The sequence below is a fragment of the Drosophila simulans genome, chromosome 3L (assembly GCF_016746395.2).
Source record: "Drosophila simulans strain w501 chromosome 3L, Prin_Dsim_3.1, whole genome shotgun sequence".
Classification (NCBI taxonomy): Eukaryota; Metazoa; Arthropoda; class Insecta; order Diptera; family Drosophilidae; genus Drosophila; species Drosophila simulans.
Window position 1 is genome coordinate 16,431,408 of NC_052522.2, and position 20,126 is coordinate 16,451,533.

The following is a 20,126-nucleotide window of genomic DNA, read 5'->3' on the forward strand; positions in this document are numbered from 1 at the left end:
GGTTGTTTTAACGACATAATATTTTGATAGTTAATCGAAGTTTAAGGTACCGTTGGTATAAAATCTTTATATTTTTTTGTGTAACTGTAAATGTTTCAAAGCTTAAGAGAGAATTTTAGTATTATAGTTTCAATTTATTTCAAACTTTTGGATAAACATATGGAATAGCTTGTACCGCAAGTACGAGCAATTACCTATCGGCTGCCGTCGATAGACCGATAGCTTCTGTACCGGCTGGTGCATAGGGTGCCCGCGGCACTTGACCCACCACCCTCGAATCCTTGGAGTTTTACTATCGAATTTTCGGTGTGTGTGCATATCCTGCTGCTCCCAGGGCGTAGCACCAAAATTAAGCTACAAACCCATTCAAATTGGGTTAAATTGAAGGCCAAATACATGCAAAGCAGGGAGAACATCAAAATCAGCTTGTAAATATCTGCCAAAAGAGTCGAGTTGGCTTTTTCGCTCTGCCAAAATCGCGAGTGTGTCACCCACTTCTTTGTGCTTCACTTTTTTTCCTGGCTGCCAGACAAAGAAAGCTGCGCGTGTTGTGCAATATTAAGACGGGAAAGGATCAAACAACGAATAACAGTTCATTGAAATTAGATAGTTTACCGCTGCATAATGAAAGGCGTAGCTACATCCCTTTCCCACCCCCCACAACGCCCTAAAGTAGGCAAAGTGGAAGTAAACACGCACACAGAGGCCCCCGTTGGAAAATCGATAATCCGTGCCGTGTCCGTGTGAGCGCGTGCGAGTGTGAGTGAGACAAATGCCGGTGTGTTCTATCGACCGACTGGCACAATAACAACAACAAAACGCTGACTGCCAGGAAGTGGTGGAGTGCGAAAGAGACGGAAGACGCGAACAGCGAAACAAGTGTAAACAAATCACAAAAAGCACTTAGAAATAAAACAACGAAGGGAAATCCAACAAATCATAAATAATTAAAGCTCTTTAAGGCTCAATCATTATTCGCAACATTATACGCGGCCAAAGGAATTACTACACGAATGCCAATCAGCTTTTTCTGAGCAAAATGCAGACGCTGCGCAAGAAAACGAGTCCTTGTAAATGTAAGTGACACAAATAGCACCTTAAAACGAAATTTTGTCATCTATAAAGTTATTCTTCTTGTTGGATGTCTATAGCAAACATTGAATTTGACATCTAACTTAGGAAATAAACGGTCTTAATTTGTTCATGTTTAAAAATATTCTGCCCCTTCAATAGCACTTCATATCAAACTGCACTCATACGTCCTGTTGTAGAGATGGTAAATAGTATGTCAGTCAACTTTTCTACTTTACTTTTTTCATCTCCCTCGCACTTCTATTATCTGCGTAATTCGACCATAGCGTTCTCCCTTGTTTACTTAAAAAGCTAATCATACTTATCAGCAGCGACAAAGTAAATTCCTCACTCAACGCTTTAGGTTTATTTTTGAACGAAGCTAGTTTTTCAAATTCCGATATATCCTATTGATCGATCCCTCGATTCAATGCTAGATACGGCTTATCGATAAGCGACTCGGCCAGCATCTGTCAATCGAATAGCAGCTGCTGCGCCGGCGTCGCAGGTGTTGCAGTTTTCCCAAAAAAGATCAACAATGGCCGAGAGAGCTGCGCGTTTTCTGTACTGTATTTTGCGCCACAAAATTCACTAAATAATAGAGTGAAATCTATGTGCACACACGAGTGCCTCAAAGAGTGTGTGTGTGTTTTTGTTTGTTATTTCAATTGAACAAACTGCGACAATCCAGTCCAGTCGAAAAAGAGAGACACAGTGAGAGCATTCGCATCGTTTCCACGCTCTCATTCGCTTTTATTCATTCCATGATCGCGCATCGTTCTCCGCTAGAATTTAATTAAATCTATAGCGTCGCGAAAAATCGTTGTGGAATTTATGTATTGTTTGTCCTCCATTGTGTGCCCCCTCCAGCCCCAACACACTCTCCTCCTCGTCCGCGTCCCAATGGAAATGTCAACACACACACACACAACAGAGAGGCCCGGAATGCTACACTGATTCTGTTGACACTTCGGTGACCAGAGTTCCAGAATTCCAGAGTTTTTCCAGCCAGCGTTTTCCCAATGAGCAGGAGCAGTACCCACTGAGTCTTCGGCCGGGCGAAACATGGTCAAGTCCCTGGTGGCCAAATTGTCCACAGCCTCCTCCAATCTCTCGTTGGCCAGCACCTTTGGCGGCGGCAGCGGCGCGGCAGAGGAAACGAATTACGCAAAACGTTAGCGAAAACAAACTAAGCAAATACACAAATCACAAACAAACGAACACAGTGACCCCTCCGCAGTGAGAAACGGCAAACAAAACCAAGATACAAACATATGCGAAGATCACAGTGAATATTTTTTTGATTTTGTGCTGATAAGACGAAGCTATATATAAAAAATACTCGCGATGGTCCTATCACTATCACTATATTGATGTTATTAAATTATAGTTCCAGGGATCAAAAATGAGAAACGAATGCAAAATGAACGCAAAATATTGAATAAAGCAATGAACGACTTCCTGATCTTGAACGAAAATTTTTAGTGAATAATTTCCTTTAATATTTCATATAAATATAAAGCACAATAAAAAATATATAATCCATATAAATTTGGCATTCCATGGAAGCATCATTTTAAATATTGGATGATCCAACGCGGAACACAAGTGTTCATTCAAGCAAATAATTATTCGAAAAATTTGAAAAATGAATCATTCAAAAGATTTGAATGGGGATTCGCTCCAATAAACCCATATTTGTCCACATTCTTTAGAGTTTTGACAAAATGGATTATACTTCTTTTGATAAACTAATGAGTAATTAGTTTGCTTGCCATTTCATTTTATATTGCAAATATTAAAGCATTTTCGTTTACATTTCGGACTAGATGGATTAATTTAATTATAATTCTAGTTAATTCCGTTTCCTAAATACTCCTTTTGTAACTTTTTTATCTTTTAATTTTTGAAATGTTGCCAAGATTTGTAACAGCGCTAAATAAAATCGTTTATAAATGTGGGTGCTCTCAAAATAAATCAGCCACACCCCAAATCCCACGGCTTCCAAAACTGACGAGTGACCACTGCACTCTGTAAAACATTTTCGCCAAACCAAAATTATCCGAATACACACCTTAACAAACACAAAGACTCATTCTGGCATTCGATTCTTGCCCTCTTTTTCCAGATCGCAATGATCCGGGACGCTTTTTCGGCGATGGCGTTCAGTTCAAGGCAAAGCTCATCGGCATTCTGGAGGTAAGAGTTTACTTTTTGGATAAATTTCATTATCTTACATTGCGATCCTTCCAAATTTAAGGTGGGCGAGGCTCGAGGTGATCGGATGTGCCAGGAGGCGCTGCAGGATCTCAAAATGGCCATCCGGGCAGCTGGAGAGCACAAGCAGCGGATAACCATCCATGTGACCATCGATGGTCTGCGGCTGAGGGATGAGAAAACGGGTGACTCCCTGTACCATCATCCGGTGCATAAGATCTCCTTCATCGCCCAGGATATGACGGATTCGAGGGCCTTTGGCTATATCTTCGGATCGCCAGACAGTGGTCACCGGTTCTTCGGCATCAAGACGGACAAGGCGGCCAGCCAGGTGGTGCTGGCCATGCGCGATCTCTTTCAGGTAGTTTTCGAGCTCAAGAAGAAGGAGATTGAGATGGCGCGCCAGCAGATCCAGGGGAAGTCCCTGCACGACCATTCCAGCCAGCTGGCCTCCCTGTCGTCGCTGAAGTCCGCCGGCCTGGGCGGCATGGGTCTGGGCCACTCGGATTTGGCCAGCGGAGGAATCTCTTCCGGCCATGCCCTCACCCTGCTGGGCAGTAGTCTTAGCACCACGAATGGAACGAGCAGGCTGGGCGTAAATCTTGACGTGGCCAAGGCATCCGGATCGGCGGCCAAAGAGGTTCGTTATCCAGTCATATGCTATTTCAAAGTGGTTTTTATTACAACACTATATCTTATAGGTCTCTCCGGAATCCGTGGCCGATCTGGTGGACTTGGAGCAGGAGCTTACCTCGCTTCAGCGGGGAATCAGTCAGATGGAAAGGATAACGCCAAACGAGCCGACCACCAGCAGCACTGGTGGTGCTGGCCATCCATCTCTAGCAAAATCAGCCAGCGAGGACGATCCTTTCGGAGACTCATTTATCTATGTGCCCTCTTATAGCATCCTGCCACCGCCACCTGATTCCGGACGCAACAGGCACAAGCCGCCCAACAAAACGCCTGATGCGGTGACCAGTTTGGATGCAATGCTTTCGCCACCTCCTGGTACAAGTAGCTCCCAAGGATCAGCCACCGCTGGACTGCAGGCTGCAGATAACGACGATGACAATTGGCTGCAGGAACTGGACCAACAAAATGATGTCTTCGACACGTCCAAAGTGGTGAGCAGCAGTGGATTGGGTTCGGTTTTGGCCATGGCTCCGCTGGCCTCCAGCGAATCCACGGCCACTCCCACGCAACAACTGACGGAGATTGCTGCAGGATCTGGACCTTTGGCTGATCTGGATATGGGCCTCAGTTCGGCCTTGGGAAATGAGGAGCAGACCTCAACCATTTTGTCATTGGGTGAGTTGAAAAGAGCATCGCTCCACCTACTTTTCCACATCATTGAAGTTGTCGCGTCTTGTGTGGAATTTGGTCGCTTTGTCATCTCCATTGAAGCGATAAAAGAGCTGTCTGTGATCGTGTGGGGAGTGGTCAGTGGAACTAGATGTGTCCGCCCGGCAAGGGAACAATTGGTAGTCTTCTTGGGTCAAATTAATTGAACTGTATGGAATCTTCGGGGGAAAAACAGAATTTGGTTTTGTGTAATTATACAAAACCTGTGAAAAAAAATTATACAATGAATGTGTAAAGAAACTCTTAAGAATCTAAACATATATTTGGATAGTTTTGAAAAGGTCTTATTTCTTTATTTTTTCTCATGTGATTTATTTTATTACCATTATTTTACCCTAATCTTATCTTGTTCACTAAACATTTTTGGTGTGTCCCTTTTTTACGTTACTTTATTAATTGTAATTTATATATGGTTTTGATTAGTAACGTGCTCATCCTAAATTCGACGCTACTCACTACAAATTAACTTATATATCTTTTAAATAGGGATCTTCGTTTGTGGATTTGTTGTCTTCGGAACTTATCGAAGATATAAGCTTTCTCTTCCATTTCTTCTGAGCTCTTTGAGTTTTTCTCCTGTTTTTGATTTTGTGCCAAATGCGAATTCGGAGTCTCCGCTTGGAGCTGCTCTCGTTGCTTGTTATCCCTGTCGTTTTCCTGATCCCTTCTGTTCCATTGTTCAGATGCGTTCACGGATTTGGATCCGCTAGGCACAGGACGCACCAGGCCGTATGTCGATAGGAAATACTTCTTCCAAGAGCTAAAGAATCCGCCGAAGAAGCTGCTTAAGGAGCTCAGCTCCGGCAGCCAGGCGGGTCTCGGTCTGGGTCTCTCTCTGGGTCAGTCGGATGGCCTCTTTCCGGAGGATAGCACCACCATCTCCACAACCACCACCACAGCTACTAACATCACCGCAGGTACTAACCAACCGCAATTCGAACACCATTATTGCACAGAGAAAAAAATCATTAACAATTAAAATGTATTTCCTTCATCATGATAAACGAGTTGTGCATCATTATTGGCGACATTTTTTCTCTGTGCAATTAGAAATCGCCTTGAATAAGCAGCTATCTAAAGTTTGCACTTGCACCGCAGGAAATCCGCTCCAGATCTCGGCTAACACACTAACATCCACCGCTAGCACCGCCGCCAGTCTGGGACAGCTCCTGTCCACGGTTGCTCTCAATCCCGATCCGCTGCCCGCTCCCATTTCCATACCCACATCTATTTCCCATTCGATCACCCCGAGCGCTGAGCTGAAACTGTTGCTTGGCCATGTCACTAATCCACCTAATCCCACCGGCCACTATTATACCACAGAACCGCCAACGCTGACCTCGCTGGAGAATACCCATCCGCCGGCGGATCCTGTACTTCTGCCCAGGGATACGGATCCGTTCTCGCCCACTCGCAAAAAGAGCGATCCAGATCCCTTCCAGGAGAGCGATCTCTTTGCCAAGCTGGATGCCTTCGAGTTCGAGGCTCCGCCGGCGGTTCCAGCTCCCTCGATTCCAAATTTGGCAACGGAGACAAAAGCGAATGTATTCAATGGACCACTTCAGGTGCAATTGCCACCAGAGAAGGAATTGCAGCTTCAGCAGCCTCCAAGTACGGTGAGGAACCGTCCCACAGCATCTGTTTCCGCCCTTCCAAGTGGCGGAGCACTAGATGTGATCTCCAGTATAAGCAACAAGAAGATGCCGCATCTTTTTGGTCAGGCCAGATCATTTGGCAAATCTGGTTCGGATATTGGATCGAGTGTTAACATGCGCCGCTTGCAGGAGAGCGATTCGTTGAGTGAAACAGAGGCAGCTCCCGAGCCACCGCCGCGTCCAGACTCGACTCCGTACTCGGAACCTCCGCCCCTGCCACCCAAGAAGCAGTTCAGCGACCTGGTCATCCGACCGTCACCTGCAAATCCCACTCCACCGCCAACTACAGGAAGGTATGAGTATTTGAACAGTAATGTCACAGCAAGAAGGACTATCTCCTCCGTTGACGCACCACCCATTCCATTGCCATCGCGCCGTGTTGGTCGCTCTGATGGCTGCTTTCCGGGTCCGGGAAGGCCAAGAAAACCTGGACACACCGAGGATGATTATCTAGCTCCGTTGGGAGCTCCACCGCCATTGCTGCCGCCACCCAGTCAAGGATCCTCGGCTCGCGCGAGACCTCAACGGCAGGCATCGCTAGGCAGGCCGCAGGATATCTACGAAAACAAGGCAGAGATTCTGCAGGCTCAAGCACAGGCACAGGCCCAGGCCCCGGAAGTAGCGCCCTCTAGTAATACCTTGGCTCCCGATATCACCCTAACTCAATTGCTCACCCTGGGAATGGATGATTTGGCTATCAAACTGAACGTTCCCGCCAGCAAACTGAGCACCATGACTCTGGTCCAGTTGACAGCCTATCTCTCCGAGTATTTGTCCAGTGAAAAAAGCCAAGTTCACAGTCAAGAGAGGAGATCTTCGCCAGCCAACACAGCTCCTGCGCCAGCATCCACGGCTGCTGTGTTCAAGGTAAACTTCGATCAGCAGACCTCCTTCGTGGCCAAGTTCGACGACACTTTTGGCGAGGATGAACCAGTAATGCCTTCCGGTTCTTCGGACTCCACCTTTGTGGCCAATTTCGCCAACTTCAACGACGCACCAACTCCAATGCCGACAGTATCGCCAGTTGTTGCGACAGTGCCCTCAGCAGATCGGTATGCCGTATTTCGCGAGATCATCGATCAGGAGCTTCAGCAGCAACAGCAGGAAACGGATCTTATGGGCGATTTGACACCACCGCCAGTGGATGAGACCCAGGCCAAGGAAATTCCAGAGGGCTTGGAGGTGAACATTGTGGGTGCGGAGCTACCAATTGATGCCTTAGATGTTAAACCTGCGCCCAAGATCGACACAAAAATCACCGAAGTGGTGGCCCAGGCCAAAGATCGTTACGCAGCTCTGCGGGACATTATCCTAGTGGAGAATCTCTTTGATAAACCAGCAATAGCAACCGGCACTCAGCCTGAGAAGGAAAAGGATCTGTTGCAAGACTTTCCTGAGTTCAGTGATGAGTTCAATGAGGATCATGACCTTCGTCAAATTATGGATCATCAGAATGTGCAGACTCATGCCCGCGATCGCCATGGTTTGGTCGACAGCAGGGGCTTTCCAACAGAGCCTTCGTCTTCCGCTTTGACCGTGGGCGATGATGATGAGGACGAGGATGCTGATGCGGGTGGTGAGAGCAGCCTGGATAGCAATGAGAAGGACGCAGAGCCTGTCAGCGGCCAGGATCAGTATGAAAAGCTTTCTACGTCGACGCAACAACTGGATGCAACTGCTCCGGTTCTAGAGGATGTCCAGCAGCAGCAGCAATCCCTGCCTCCAAAACAGGATCAAAAATTCCTCTCCATCCTAACGGCTCCCGGTGGTGGAACGAAAGATGACATCGAGATCGACGAGCTTATGCATCGTGCAATTTCGAATCTCTCCCTGGACTCAAGGGATCGAGTTTCGCCCGCCACCTCCTCGGCAGCTCCATCACGTGGAGCTCCCGGCTTGCACACGCCCTCGCAATTCAATGATGTCAGCACGTCGCCGATTCCCCTCCAGAAACCAGGCATGGGCCCATCGCCTGTGCCTTCGCAGCTTTCGGCCGTGTCCCAACTCATCGATACCGCAACGAAACAAATGATGGGCGACAAGGATCGGGAAAAGCAATCCTGGGCTACTTTCGATTCCCCGAAGGCAAAGGGCAAGGCAAGGCTAACTCTTCCGCCGCCACCACCTCCTGCCTCCAACACTTCGCAACCGGATACGGTAGAATCGCCTTGCAGTTCGGATCCCCGGGATGATGGTTGGTCAAAGCAACAGCGTCGCTGGGCGAAGAAGGAGCGCCAGCAGACATCCTCATCATCCCGAGACCTAAGTCCCTGGGACGATGAAACGCCGGAGTATCTGAAGCGGCGACAGCTGGCCGCCGCTCAAATGGCTCATCCCCATCAGCCCCCTATGCAAGCTCCACCTCAGCATACGGACCGGCATGGATACTACATGCGACACGCCAGGCGAATGAACTCTTGCGACGAGGACTACGAGTAAGTCCACTTCTTTGAATAATTATATAGGTAATATAATAATAATTCCCCATATCTTTAATATTTGTAGCTACGATGGGGAATTCGTTGCACGCCGAGATCAGCCACAACATCAACAGCAGCAGCGAAAGTTCAAGCACGGACTCTCTCGCAGCAGGGATAACTTTGAATTGGGTGCGTTTTTCATAAAACTGATTTTTAAATCAATCGTTAACGATACTTGTGTTCCTGCAGAATCCCCCAGCTGGTATCATCACCCGGCGCACCATACATGGTCACCTCAGGAGATTGAGCAAGCGCGCGTCCGATCCTTCGATCGTGCTGCCTACGAGAGATCCAGCTATGGCCCACCACCACCCATCTACGACAAACGTGGACAACTGAGAGGCAAATATCGCGGAGATCACAGGGATAGGGAACGAGAGCGTGATCGCGACCGAGAGTATCGGGATTATGCTCGTCCAAGCTATGATTTCGACTACGAAAACGTCTACGAAGAGCGTGGAGGTCGGTCACCGTTGGCCTACAAGCCAGGAAGAGGTGGTGGTGATTATCTGTATGACAGAGAAAGGGACAGGGATCGGGAGCGCGATCGCAAATCCTTCGATCGGGAAAGCCTCGAGTCCTATGAAAGCGCCAACCGTCGTCGTCGCAGTTTTGGTAGTGGAAACGATGTTTATGGCAGCCTGGATAGTCGGGATGATTACCGTGGGGATAGGGATCGTGAACGTGATCGCGAGCAGATGAAGACCCGTTCATTACGAAAGCCAACAACTACGTCTGGAAAGCTCCGGATAAGTGGCGACATTGATTACGAGCAGGACTCGGAGCAGGACTTCCAGCAGCGATCTGGAGTACGAAGCCTACAGCGTCCCAATCAGCTAGGCGGCGATGTGGTGCTGCCCTCCAATGCAGTAGTGGGTCCACAGCGATTGCGCAAGAGCAGCGGCTCCAGTCCCTGGGACGGAGAGGGTATGTGTCGCAAGTTTGTAATTCATATCGGTTCTCTCGTATTAATTGTATGCGCATTGCAGAACCAGCCTTGCCTGGTCAGAAGTCTTGGAAGCGTCCAGCGAGCGCTGCTGAAACTGAAAGGCGACTGGCTGAGAGTCGTAGAGCAGCGGCTTTGGGTCAAACTCCCTCCGATGGAGAAAAAGAACGAAGGTTGGTGGAATATTATTTTATAAATTGAGTAAATATTTTATTTAACACCTTCTTTAACCGCAGATTCCGCAAGAAGACCCGAGCCCGCAGTGCCAAGGATTTAGCCACCGCCGGTGCTCCCAGCGCTAGTACTTCTGCCCCGTCCAGATCGAGCTATGGGCGTGGCATCAGAGATAACTATGACTATATTTGTCCAGGCCAGCGTAACGATGATGACGACGATGATGATGAGGACTACGTGGATGATGAACCGCCAACGGATGAGGATAAGTTCGAGAGGTTGAACCGCCGGCGACATGAGATGCACCAGCGGATGCTGGAGTCCGAGCGTCGCCAAATGGAACGCCATCAGCCGCCATCGCTGGCGAAGCTTCCGGGCCAGAATCGTACACGAGGCGTCGTGGTTAACAGTGACTATGGTTTTGTGGACAGTTACGAGCAGACTCCAACTCCCACACCACGTTCGAATGCCAGTAGCACTGGACCGGGTGGCCTGATGATGAGTGGCGGGGAGTCCTCCGCTGGAGTTACCAGTTCCAAGTTCAATTTTGACGATGGATTCGAGTCAGATTTTAATCAGAGCTCTCCGCCGCCGGCGCCAGCAGGTACCGCCTCCAGTTGCAATTCCACGCCGGCGGGTCCAGTTTCGGCAAATGCGAACAACGGCGGATCGAAGAGCCTGTTCCGCTTCTCCAATGATTTTTCAGATCGCGAGAAACGGGAGCAGTTCGAGATGGAAACACCGCCGACCTCAACACCACCAATTACGCAGAAACTGCGATTTGATGATAACGTGAAGGTCTCCCAGTTCGACGATGCTGCCTTTGAGGATGACTTCGCCAAGGCATCATTCGATTTTGAAAAGGAACAAGCGGCTACTGGCACAGCAGGGGCTGGAGGATCAGGTGCCATGAGCAGGAAGCAAAATATGCGAACCAGCAAGCTGCAGCAGCGCCAGGAGCTGATCAAGAAATCCGAGTCGGTAAACATATTTGCCAAAAAGCAGGAGGATCCTTTTGAGGATGACGAGTTCTTCAAATCACCGGAGCAGGAACAGGCAATGGATCAGCACAATGATGACGGCGAGGGCGGCAAGTTCCAGTGGAGCGAGGACGCGAACTTTGCAAAGTTCGATGAAAACATGTGATTTGACCAACTGTTTGCCAAGGCATCGGGGCAGCGACCGGATCCGGACATCGATAACCACAACTATGCGGAGATCGATGTGGTCAATGACACGGACTTTTCCTTTTTGGCCAATCTCAATCACTACTACCAGCAGCAGCGACTGCATAGCCTGCGGCAGAGCTTAAATGGCCATATTTACTGCAACTTGCCAGTCCAGCAGTTGCAGGAGCAAGTGAATCAGCCGGTTAGGAAATCCATCTCCACATCTACAAGTCCCTGGCATGAGCCAAAGGTCAAGTCGAAGCCGCTGCAGCAGCTGCTGAGGAAGCCGAAAAAGTGGAAACTCAAGCGCACCCTAGATGACTTTCTAAAGTGTCTGATCATTGCGTCCTCGGAGCATGTGTACGATTACGATGTGCTGTGGTAGGATCCGGCGGATCGGGAGGATGAGGAGCAGTCTTAGGGAAGAGAGAGAAATGAAGAAACCATACGATATTTAATTCGCCACATATATCTAGTCAACTCAATCGCCATTTAAACTTGCAATATCGTAACACTTCAACGAGAACTGTAGAGGTACCTCTTACTCCCAGTTCTGCCCAAGCCAAAACATCACACAGCTCGGATCCTGTTCCAAAGCCAGATTGTATATATAGATTTATCCAGCAGTCGATTCCCAAGCAAGCCATAGAGAAAACTAAAACGAGAACAAGTGTTTGTTAAAGCTACTCCCCACTCGACAAGTAACGAAATACTCACGCCCCCCGCCCCGAATCATCAATCGATCCGCAAATCGAAAGCAACTTATTAATTGCCTATGCTAGATGTCGTCTACTCCATATATCGAATTATCAAAAGTGCAACCATTGTGCTAGCATACAATACCACATATATTCCTAGGGTACGTTTATGTTTATGCATACTACAAGCATAATCCGTATGATTGTTTGATTACATAGTTAACTAACGACTAATTAGTTTAATTCCATGGCAAAGTGTTTTATGATTTGACTATATATTATACATAACTATATATTTATACGTAACTGAACAAGCAACTGAAACTGAACGATCAAGTAACTCCCAAGCAGCTAAATAATATACGATAATTATACATACGAACCTATTCTTATACATATGTAATGCAATTATACGAATACGATAGTTATTGTCAAGTCCCTTTGTGTAGGGGATGCAGAAATTGGTTTTTGTCCCATCATTTTGTTCTATTAATTAAACTGTGAGAAGCATATTGAAAATGGTTGTATTTATTTGGACAAGTCAAGTCGTTTCCAAACTTTTGATTACTTGAATGTTGTGTGGCAACATACAGACATATATATCCATATCGGATCGTATGCAAATGGGTGGGTGGTTAGCTGCTCTGCCATCACCTGCCATTTAGGCCGCTTTTGGAGCCAAGCGTTTGACAATTTGGAGCGCCAATTAGCCAGGCCAGCTGTGGTCTTCTACGCCCCAAAAACTATAAAACCTTCGAGTCTATCCAAGCTAATGCATATTCAGTTTTTGTATCTTGTGGCAGCAGCAATCTCTTCTGAAATGCAGCAAATGGTAAGCAAATATTCGGGCAAGGATTTGTAAGATTAGCATCTTTTCTGTTTTCAGTTGATTCTCGTATCCCTGGGACTGCTGGCCAGTGTGGCAGCCAAGCCAGTTGTGGATCCAGCATTGTTTCCTTCGGCATCTCCTTTCGGACACTATCCAGGATCAGGTGGACCTTTTGCTGGCGCCTATGCTGCTGGTGCTCCTTTGTATAATCCTTTGGGTGCATCTCCTTTGGCCGTATCCAGCAGCCAGCGCTTGGACTACTTTAACCAGTTTAATGCCGCCTTTGGTCCGACTGCTCCTGCCCGCATCCTGGCTACTGCTCCATTCCCTGCAACTGGCGCCCGACTCATTCAGCCAACTCGTTTCCTTGCTCCTGCAGTGCCAGCACCATTTTTCTTTTAGAAAGTCTTGAAATTCTTCCTTACCTATCGTCTTATTTATAAATAAAAGTACAAGTTGGTTAACCACAATAATTGTTGTACAGTGTATACAGGTGTGATATTCCTTAATAACAAATATTCGGATTTTTCTGGGCATATTCAATAAATGGGCAAAGAAAAACGTATATTTAATATTGAGACAATCATTTATGATACATATTTTGTAACAACTTTTGTATGAATCCAATATGATTTAAGATATGAATTAATTTGATTACATTTGTCATATATTTCATAATATATCATTTGGTATCGAGTATTATCACAATATATTAAAGGTAGGCTATATACGTTGCACATTTCCCAGTACAACGATCACCAGACGCCCTTGTAACCATATCCAACGTTATAAGTGGGATAGTAGTAGGGATAGGTGTACGGATAGGTGGCGGAGTATGGGTAATTGTAGGCGGGATACGCCGGATAGCCACCGCTGTACTTAACGTAGGTGTTGGGATAAGTTGCCACCGTGGCGGGGGGCACGAAAACTCGATTCCAGTTTCGAGTGACAAACTGATGGCTGGTGGCCACGGGAACCAGGCGAGGAACAGCAGCGGGCACTGCTGGAATCACCGCTGGAATCACTCCATTTGTGGCAGTTGCAAAGCTGGCATGGGACAGCACCAATCCAAGGAGCAAGTAGCCCAACATGGTAGCAAAAAGCTGGATTGTGATAATGTTGAGATTATACACTTTAAGTACATTTATCCTTAAGGGTACTTACGATCTTCATGATGAGGTTAACTAACCTGGGCAACTCGATCACCGACCGACTGTCCATTTGTAACCCAACCAGGTTGCTTTTATAGCACGCCGAGATTGGATTTGACTTTCAAATGCAACCACCCTTTTACGGATGACCAACCATTTGTGGGCCACCGCCTCGTCCAAGGGCAGCTATGCATTCCCAAAGAAGAGAAGCCAGCGAAGCTTGGAGGGCTTTAAGTTTATACAAATATCTTTGGAAAGATGACGCAAGCGGAATTTGTGGCCATACAAAGGCTGGCCATTTAATTATGCTGCAGTAATACACCGATCGAACCCATTGATCAAAACATCTGCGTAAATATAGAGATTCCTGGCCAGATATTTCGGTTGGCTATAAAAGCAGATCGGTGACCGAAAGAGCACATACATCCAGAAGTAAACAACATGAAGCTACAGGTGGCCCTCGTTCTATGTGGATTGACTCTGGCCTTGGGCCAGATTGTTCCCCGCAGCTCCTGGTGTCCTGTGCCCATCTCGCCGCGAATTCCCAGGCTTATGGTGCCGGTGCGACTGATTATCATCCATCATACAGTCACGGCTCCTTGCTTCAATCCGCATCAGTGCCAGTTGGTACTTAGGCAAATTCGAGCCGATCATATGCGCAGAAAGTTCAGGGATATCGGCTATAACTTCCTGATCGGCGGAGATGGTAGGATCTACGAGGGCTTGGGTTTCGGCATCCGTGGTGAGCATGCTCCCCGCTATAACAGCCAGTCCATTGGCATCGCTTTCATTGGCAACTTCCAGAGTAAGTCATCCCATTCAAAACCCTGTGACATTTTCTTTAATACATTTCTGTATTTCAGCTGGACTACCTCCTTCGCAGATGCTCCAGGCTGCCCGAACCCTCATCCAAATCGCCGTGCAGCGTCGCCAGGTTTCGCCCAACTATTCCCTGGTGGGTCATTGCCAAACGAAGGCCACAGCTTGTCCGGGAAGACATCTTCTGAACGAGCTCAAGAAGTGGCCACGTTGGCAGCCAAAGCCTTAGGTTTCCATATGAATCATTCGAAAGGGAAAATCGAGACCCTAATATACAAATATCTTGAAACCCATTCTCTGTAGCTAAATTGATGTAAATAATTGAACATTTTACCTAATAAATACATTTTTTTATCATTAATTTTTAAATGTTTATTATACTTAAGCTATGTAACTTTGCTTTCTAGTTTTGCCTCCAGTGCGGCCACGTCTTGATCTCGTTGTATAGAGCATCACCTGGGCAGGAGGTGGCCTTGGTCTGCCGATGACCGAACAGCGTGTAGTTATCCTTGAGGTATCCACGCTGCTTGGCCAGCTCGATCAGATCCTTGGCGTTCTGGAGCATCTGGGCGGAGGGGGCGCTGCGTTCAAAGTTGCCAATGAAGACGATGCCAATGCTCTTGCGGTTATAGTTGGGGGCGTGAGATCCCTGGAGCCCAAACCCACGACCCTCGTACACCTTGCCATCGCCGGCCACGATAAAGTTATATCCAATATCGCTGAAATTGCGGCGACCCTTGTGATCCGACTGGATGTTCTTGATCATGCGCTTGCACTGCTCGGATGTGGAGCAGCCATTGGGATTGTCCGAATGATGGATGATCACATAGTCCACGGCGCCCTGAATCCTTGAAGGCGATCGAGCAGCCACTGCACCCCAACTGCTGCGTGGCTCAATCTGCAGGGCATTGGCGGATAGAGCTGATCGGGAAGAGAACTGGATTAGCCCATTTGGTTTGGGGTTTAAGCACAGTCTGATTGATTACCTAAGCAGCAAAGCACTAAAGCGGCCACAAAATAAATTGCCGTTGATGTGTTCATCTTTGCAAGATTAGAGATTCTATAAAACTCTGCCGCTACGGCTGTGTTTATATAGAAAAGTTTCATTTTTTACGGGAAACGAAGCGTTAGATACCCCTCAAAACTGGTTTGGCTTCTTATGAACCGAACTCGATCGAACAATCGTTCAAAATCAAATTATATTATACAAATCGTATTTAAATCCTATGTACAAACAGTTTTGAGATCATTTAAGCAATGACTTCTTCAAGTAGTAAAAAAATTGCTAAGGTACGAAAAGAAATGATTGGAGGATTGAAGATTGGATTGAAGAGGTAAAAGAAATTGGGACTTTCTGCTTAATATTTTCGAATTAGGTATATGACTATTTCTAAATAGTCTTATCTCAATTCTCTGAAATATACACCGTGTCATACACATCGCAGCATCTAAATACCCAGGGTATACACACACCGGCTGCGGTGAAGAACCTGCTGGGGATTCACTTGCGCCCCCGAGATAAGAAGCTGCTCCCGGAGACCCCATACACACGTCGAAGCTATAGACAAATACTTTTTACATTATTATATTTGAGTAAACTTAATAAAACATCATATTCCATATAGTCATCCCACATTTTACTTCTCGATGGCGTTTCGTTGTTTGGCAATGATTTGCCTCTTGGTTTCCTTTGGCTGGTATTTTGTTTTGTCTGCCTTGGTCTTGGGATTTTTCGTTTCGGAGGATTTCTTTGATGATTGCACGATTTCGTTCGCTTTGATTTGCAGCTTTTCCATCAACGTCAGTGGACGAACTGTGGCCGTTTCCTCCTGTTTCTTGTGGATCAAGGCCTTGGTGGCCACACGATTCTTCTCGGCCATCTTCTGGTTCTTTTTCTTCTCCTTTTCCGTGCGAAGGCCGGCTAAAGCCTCTTTGTATTCCACCGCATGCTGAATCTCAATATCTGGAGAAACGTGGATTTCCTCACCCAATCCCTTGTTCGCATCGCTAAGTATTTTCTTGAATAAAGTCATATCATATTCCGTGAGCAAGGTGACGGCGGTGCCCTTTCTTCCCGCTCGAGCCGTTCGGCCCACTCGATGAATGTATGTCGTAATATGGCGTGGTATCTCATATGAGAGCACAACATCTACGTCTGCCACATCGATACCACGCGCCAGTGCATCTGAGCAGATCAGTCCATTGATTTTCCCAGCAGCAAAGTCTCTTAGTCTTTCCTTTCGAACCTTAGCCGAGAGATTTCCCGACAATTCAGACACTTTGGTGTTATACTTTTGAAATAGCACTTCAAGCACGAATGTTAGCCGAGATGCCTGATCCGAACTGTTGGTGAAGCACAAGAATCGCTTCCATTTGTACTTTTCCACCAAGGCAAAAACAGTGAGGGGTTTTAGTCGCAGCTCCGTCACACAGTACTGCTCGGTTAACTCCGCCGGCGTTGTGTATCTGCCCACAAATTGTCCTGGATCCGTAAGCGCTTCGGTATCTGAACCTTCTTCCGTTGCGTCCTTCAACACGGGCATGGTAAGCACAGTGGCGAACAGACGAGGCTGAAAGAGTCGTAGATCCTGCAGCTTCTCGGGATCTTGTGACAATGTCGCCGAGAACAGGAGCTTATGTGGTTGCTTGCCAAAGCTGGCTTGAAGTTCTGCATAGCATAGAGGTGCTTGAGTGCCGGCCAGCAGCTGGTCGGTGGTCTCCTTTACATGACTGTCCAGATGATAAAGCCAGTTTTGGAAAACTGCATCCATTATTCGATCGGCCTCGTCAATGATCAGAAATTTAAGGCTCTTCAGGCAGAACCCTTTCGTGGCGTGCAAATGTTCAACTAAGCGGCCTGTAAGAAAATTATATACTTAATGTAAACTACATGGCTTCTCTCGGTTTGTTTAACTCACCTGGTGTGGTCACCACAATGTCTGCCTTGGAGTAGTATTTGCCTTTGTATTGCTCCACCAGCTTCTCCTGCTCATCCTCTAGTTTGTGCTGCTTAGATAGAAGGCAAGCCTCCAGATCCGTTTTGCTGCACAACGCACTGATCACACGGTAAACCTGTAGGGCCAGCTCTGCCACAGGGAGGACGACTAAAGCCCTGACTTTACAATCCACACGCTGCGAAAGCAATTGGACAATCGGTATGGCAAAGGCCAGGGTTTTTCCACTGCCCGTAGGAGCAGATACACAAATATCTCGGGGACGAAAGGGAGGTGGCTTAGCGTGTGCCTCCAGGATCCATGGGATGACCTGCTTTTGGACTGGAAAAAGCCGCTTAATCTTCATCTGCTTGAGAGCTTGACATGTGTACTTCTCCAGGTAATCGAGTTGATCAATTGCCTCGGAGGCTGGCACTTCCTCCTCCGGCTGCAGGCTTCCGCCTTCGATGATGGTTGGATGTGCCAGCCAATTGGGCAGCTGCATATTCACTTTCTTCTTCTTGGCCGCGGAATCATCGTCTCCAAGAACTTGAAACTCATTAGACGGAACATCTTGCTCTTGGACAACTTCTACGGGCTTTTCTAGTTCTTCCACCTGCTCCTCCTTGGATTCCGCTTCCTTAACCTCTGAGGTTTCTTTTTTCGTGATAGGTGTTTCTACAGCTTCTATGGCTTCGTGTTTCCTCTTGCGTTTTGCAGCCTTCTTAAGCAATTTTTGCAGTATTTCATCCTCGTTGTTGGTGCCTTGGGCCCCATCTTTTTGTTCCTTCACATCCTCGGTATATCTGGGAGTTAATTGGTTTGAAATGACTGTAGGTAATAAACACAACCTTAAATACCTGTTAACAGTAAATAATTCCATTATCTAGACTCTTTTTATTAAACTAAACGAGACCGAATGAAATGCACGTGTTGCGGCTGCTTTGTTTACGTTTTACAAAAACATGTTATCGATATCGGGCTCTGCAGCACGGAGATAATAAGAAGTGTTAGCCTATCGGGCGGTGTGACCTTACGCACATGGGCGCGTTTATTTAAAAATGTGATATATTTAATGTGAAAAGTTTGTTGGTTTCTTATAATTAAATTGAAATTTTAAAAAATTATTGTATGGTTAAAATAATAATAATAATATTATTGTAATATTTTTTATCACAATACTGGGAGTAAAACAACCACATTTTATATGTAAGTATATAAAAAGTGTACAGATCAGACAATATAATATCTGCGTATTTTCTCCCATCTTATTAATTATGCACACAGTTATATTCCAGTTTTTTGGAATAATTAACAACATTCCCATAACCGCAGAATAATTGACAACGGAAATGAAAACAATATTAGTTCATATTCCTGTTTGCAAGGGGCTTTGTAGTTTCCCTTAGATGTATGTATGTATATAGGAGTATGTATTAACGAAATGCGTTGATGCGTATACAGAATGCCGCCAACTTCATGGGTTTCTTTGGGGATTTTTATGCCAGCCGGTGATTCATAATTGACCCAGAGATTGTATCCACGTGAGCGTCGGATGCAAAATTAAGCATCAGATACGATAAATGTTTATGGACGTACTCCAAACAGGTTTAGAGGGTTTTTACATGCTCCACTAAAAATAATATGAATATTTCTATAGAAATGACATTTTTGATGAGATGTTTAAATATTTCCGAACAGTCTTACTGTTTGCAATATTGCCACTTGTTTGCGGCTACACTTTAAACTTCTTATTGCTATTTCCGTCCGCAAATTTGTATTTTTTTAATGCGACCATTAATCATGCCGACGGTCGTTTCAATTCGATTCAGTTCAGTTCAGTGGCAGTTGAACACCTGTGACAGAGGACGACACGCCCACATCGTGTGTCAGAATCTATATATACTCGTAGTACTACTTGGCCCCTTGTTGTCGAGGCTTGAACCTTAGATTTTGTTGAGCACTTAAGGATCTACATAACATAATAACTGAAATTGGAATCTCGCTTATTCAGTTCTTCGTGATTATTCACCGAGTGAATTGCCTAGCTTTATTTTATTTAAGTATGCCTTATTCCAACTTACTAACTAACTATTTTCAACTGATAAATTTTAATCTTCTTAATTGAGAATATATTCACGCTTGGGAAATCCGACGGTTGAATAGTTTTCGGTCTGTTCATATTGTTTACGCCTTCAAGTAATGATTTCCCACTTCATTGGGAATTGTAACGTTTTTTAAATGAAGTCAGCGTGTGTATATGCTAAGTGATCCCTGACTTTCAAGACTTTCAGCTCGAATCAGTACCAGGTTCTTTCATTTAGCACATGTGCCGGATTAAAATACCAAAACTGGATATGGAGTTATGAACCGAGTTTGCGGATACGAAAGCTGTCCATATAATGGCTATTGTAAGGCAAAAGAGTCATTGTTCAGTTCTTTTGGCGAGTCCAATGCTGAAACGGGTTTATTTGGCTAAATGCCGTTCCGTTCTCAGTTTTGGACTTCCCTGACCAAGTCAGATACTTTGTATCTGTAACTGACATCGGAACTTATCACGTTGTTCCATTGGCTTCCTTATTATTCCGATCTAATTGAATTTTCCCCGCACCATATTCTTCA

The 20,126-nt window shown here is 46.1% G+C and overlaps 6 protein-coding genes across 10 annotated transcripts; 3 read left to right on the top strand and 3 right to left on the bottom strand.

The window, feature by feature from the left end:
- Window positions 1–251: 251 nt before the first annotated feature.
- On the top strand, window positions 252–12,284 carry LOC6738370 (protein disabled). Of its 5 annotated transcripts, none has more exons than XM_039293663.2 (10): window positions 252–1,076; window positions 3,200–3,270; window positions 3,332–3,928; window positions 3,990–4,596; window positions 5,334–5,567; window positions 5,749–8,740; window positions 8,811–8,914; window positions 8,975–9,712; window positions 9,775–9,904; window positions 9,968–12,284. In XM_039293663.2, exons 1-10 carry the CDS (start codon window positions 1,040–1,042, stop codon window positions 11,049–11,051), a joined length of 6,594 nt encoding a protein of 2,197 aa, XP_039149597.1. In that variant the 5' UTR covers window positions 252–1,039; the 3' UTR covers window positions 11,052–12,284. The 5 variants fall into 5 exon arrangements, with proteins under 5 accessions (XP_039149597.1, XP_039149600.1, XP_039149596.1 ...); XM_039293662.1 differs by lacking the exon at window positions 252–1,076 and adding an exon at window positions 1,505–2,245; XM_039293664.1 differs by lacking the exon at window positions 252–1,076 and adding an exon at window positions 1,505–2,245 and having other exon boundaries at window positions 5,974–8,740.
- A 91-nt stretch (window positions 12,285–12,375) lies between these two features.
- LOC6738374 lies at window positions 12,376–13,118 on the top strand. The gene is made up of 2 exons (XM_039293685.2): window positions 12,376–12,604; window positions 12,659–13,118. The coding sequence occupies exons 1-2, from the start codon at window positions 12,545–12,547 to the stop codon at window positions 13,001–13,003; spliced, it is 405 nt and encodes a 134-aa protein (XP_039149619.1). The 5' UTR covers window positions 12,376–12,544; the 3' UTR covers window positions 13,004–13,118.
- A 7-nt stretch (window positions 13,119–13,125) lies between these two features.
- LOC6738375 lies at window positions 13,126–13,916 on the bottom strand. The gene is made up of 2 exons (XM_002085148.4): window positions 13,766–13,916; window positions 13,126–13,704 (listed from the first exon to the last, which is right to left on the bottom strand). The coding sequence occupies exons 1-2, from the start codon at window positions 13,820–13,822 to the stop codon at window positions 13,357–13,359; spliced, it is 405 nt and encodes a 134-aa protein (XP_002085184.1). The 5' UTR covers window positions 13,823–13,916; the 3' UTR covers window positions 13,126–13,356.
- A 238-nt stretch (window positions 13,917–14,154) lies between these two features.
- On the top strand, window positions 14,155–14,808 carry LOC6738376 (peptidoglycan-recognition protein SB2). Its single transcript, XM_002085149.4, has 2 exons — window positions 14,155–14,557; window positions 14,616–14,808. The coding sequence occupies exons 1-2, from the start codon at window positions 14,194–14,196 to the stop codon at window positions 14,798–14,800; spliced, it is 549 nt and encodes a 182-aa protein (XP_002085185.1). The 5' UTR covers window positions 14,155–14,193; the 3' UTR covers window positions 14,801–14,808.
- Window positions 14,809–14,928: 120 nt separating this feature from the next.
- Window positions 14,929–15,665, bottom strand: LOC6738377 (peptidoglycan-recognition protein SB1). Its single transcript, XM_002085150.4, has 2 exons — window positions 15,558–15,665; window positions 14,929–15,492 (listed from the first exon to the last, which is right to left on the bottom strand). The coding sequence occupies exons 1-2, from the start codon at window positions 15,610–15,612 to the stop codon at window positions 14,975–14,977; spliced, it is 573 nt and encodes a 190-aa protein (XP_002085186.1). The 5' UTR covers window positions 15,613–15,665; the 3' UTR covers window positions 14,929–14,974.
- Window positions 15,666–16,140: 475 nt separating this feature from the next.
- LOC6738378 (probable ATP-dependent RNA helicase Dbp73D) lies at window positions 16,141–18,509 on the bottom strand. Its single transcript, XM_002085151.4, has 3 exons — window positions 18,365–18,509; window positions 17,490–18,310; window positions 16,141–17,428 (listed from the first exon to the last, which is right to left on the bottom strand). The coding sequence occupies exons 1-3, from the start codon at window positions 18,385–18,387 to the stop codon at window positions 16,209–16,211; spliced, it is 2,064 nt and encodes a 687-aa protein (XP_002085187.1). The 5' UTR covers window positions 18,388–18,509; the 3' UTR covers window positions 16,141–16,208.
- Window positions 18,510–20,126: the final 1,617 nt, after the last annotated feature.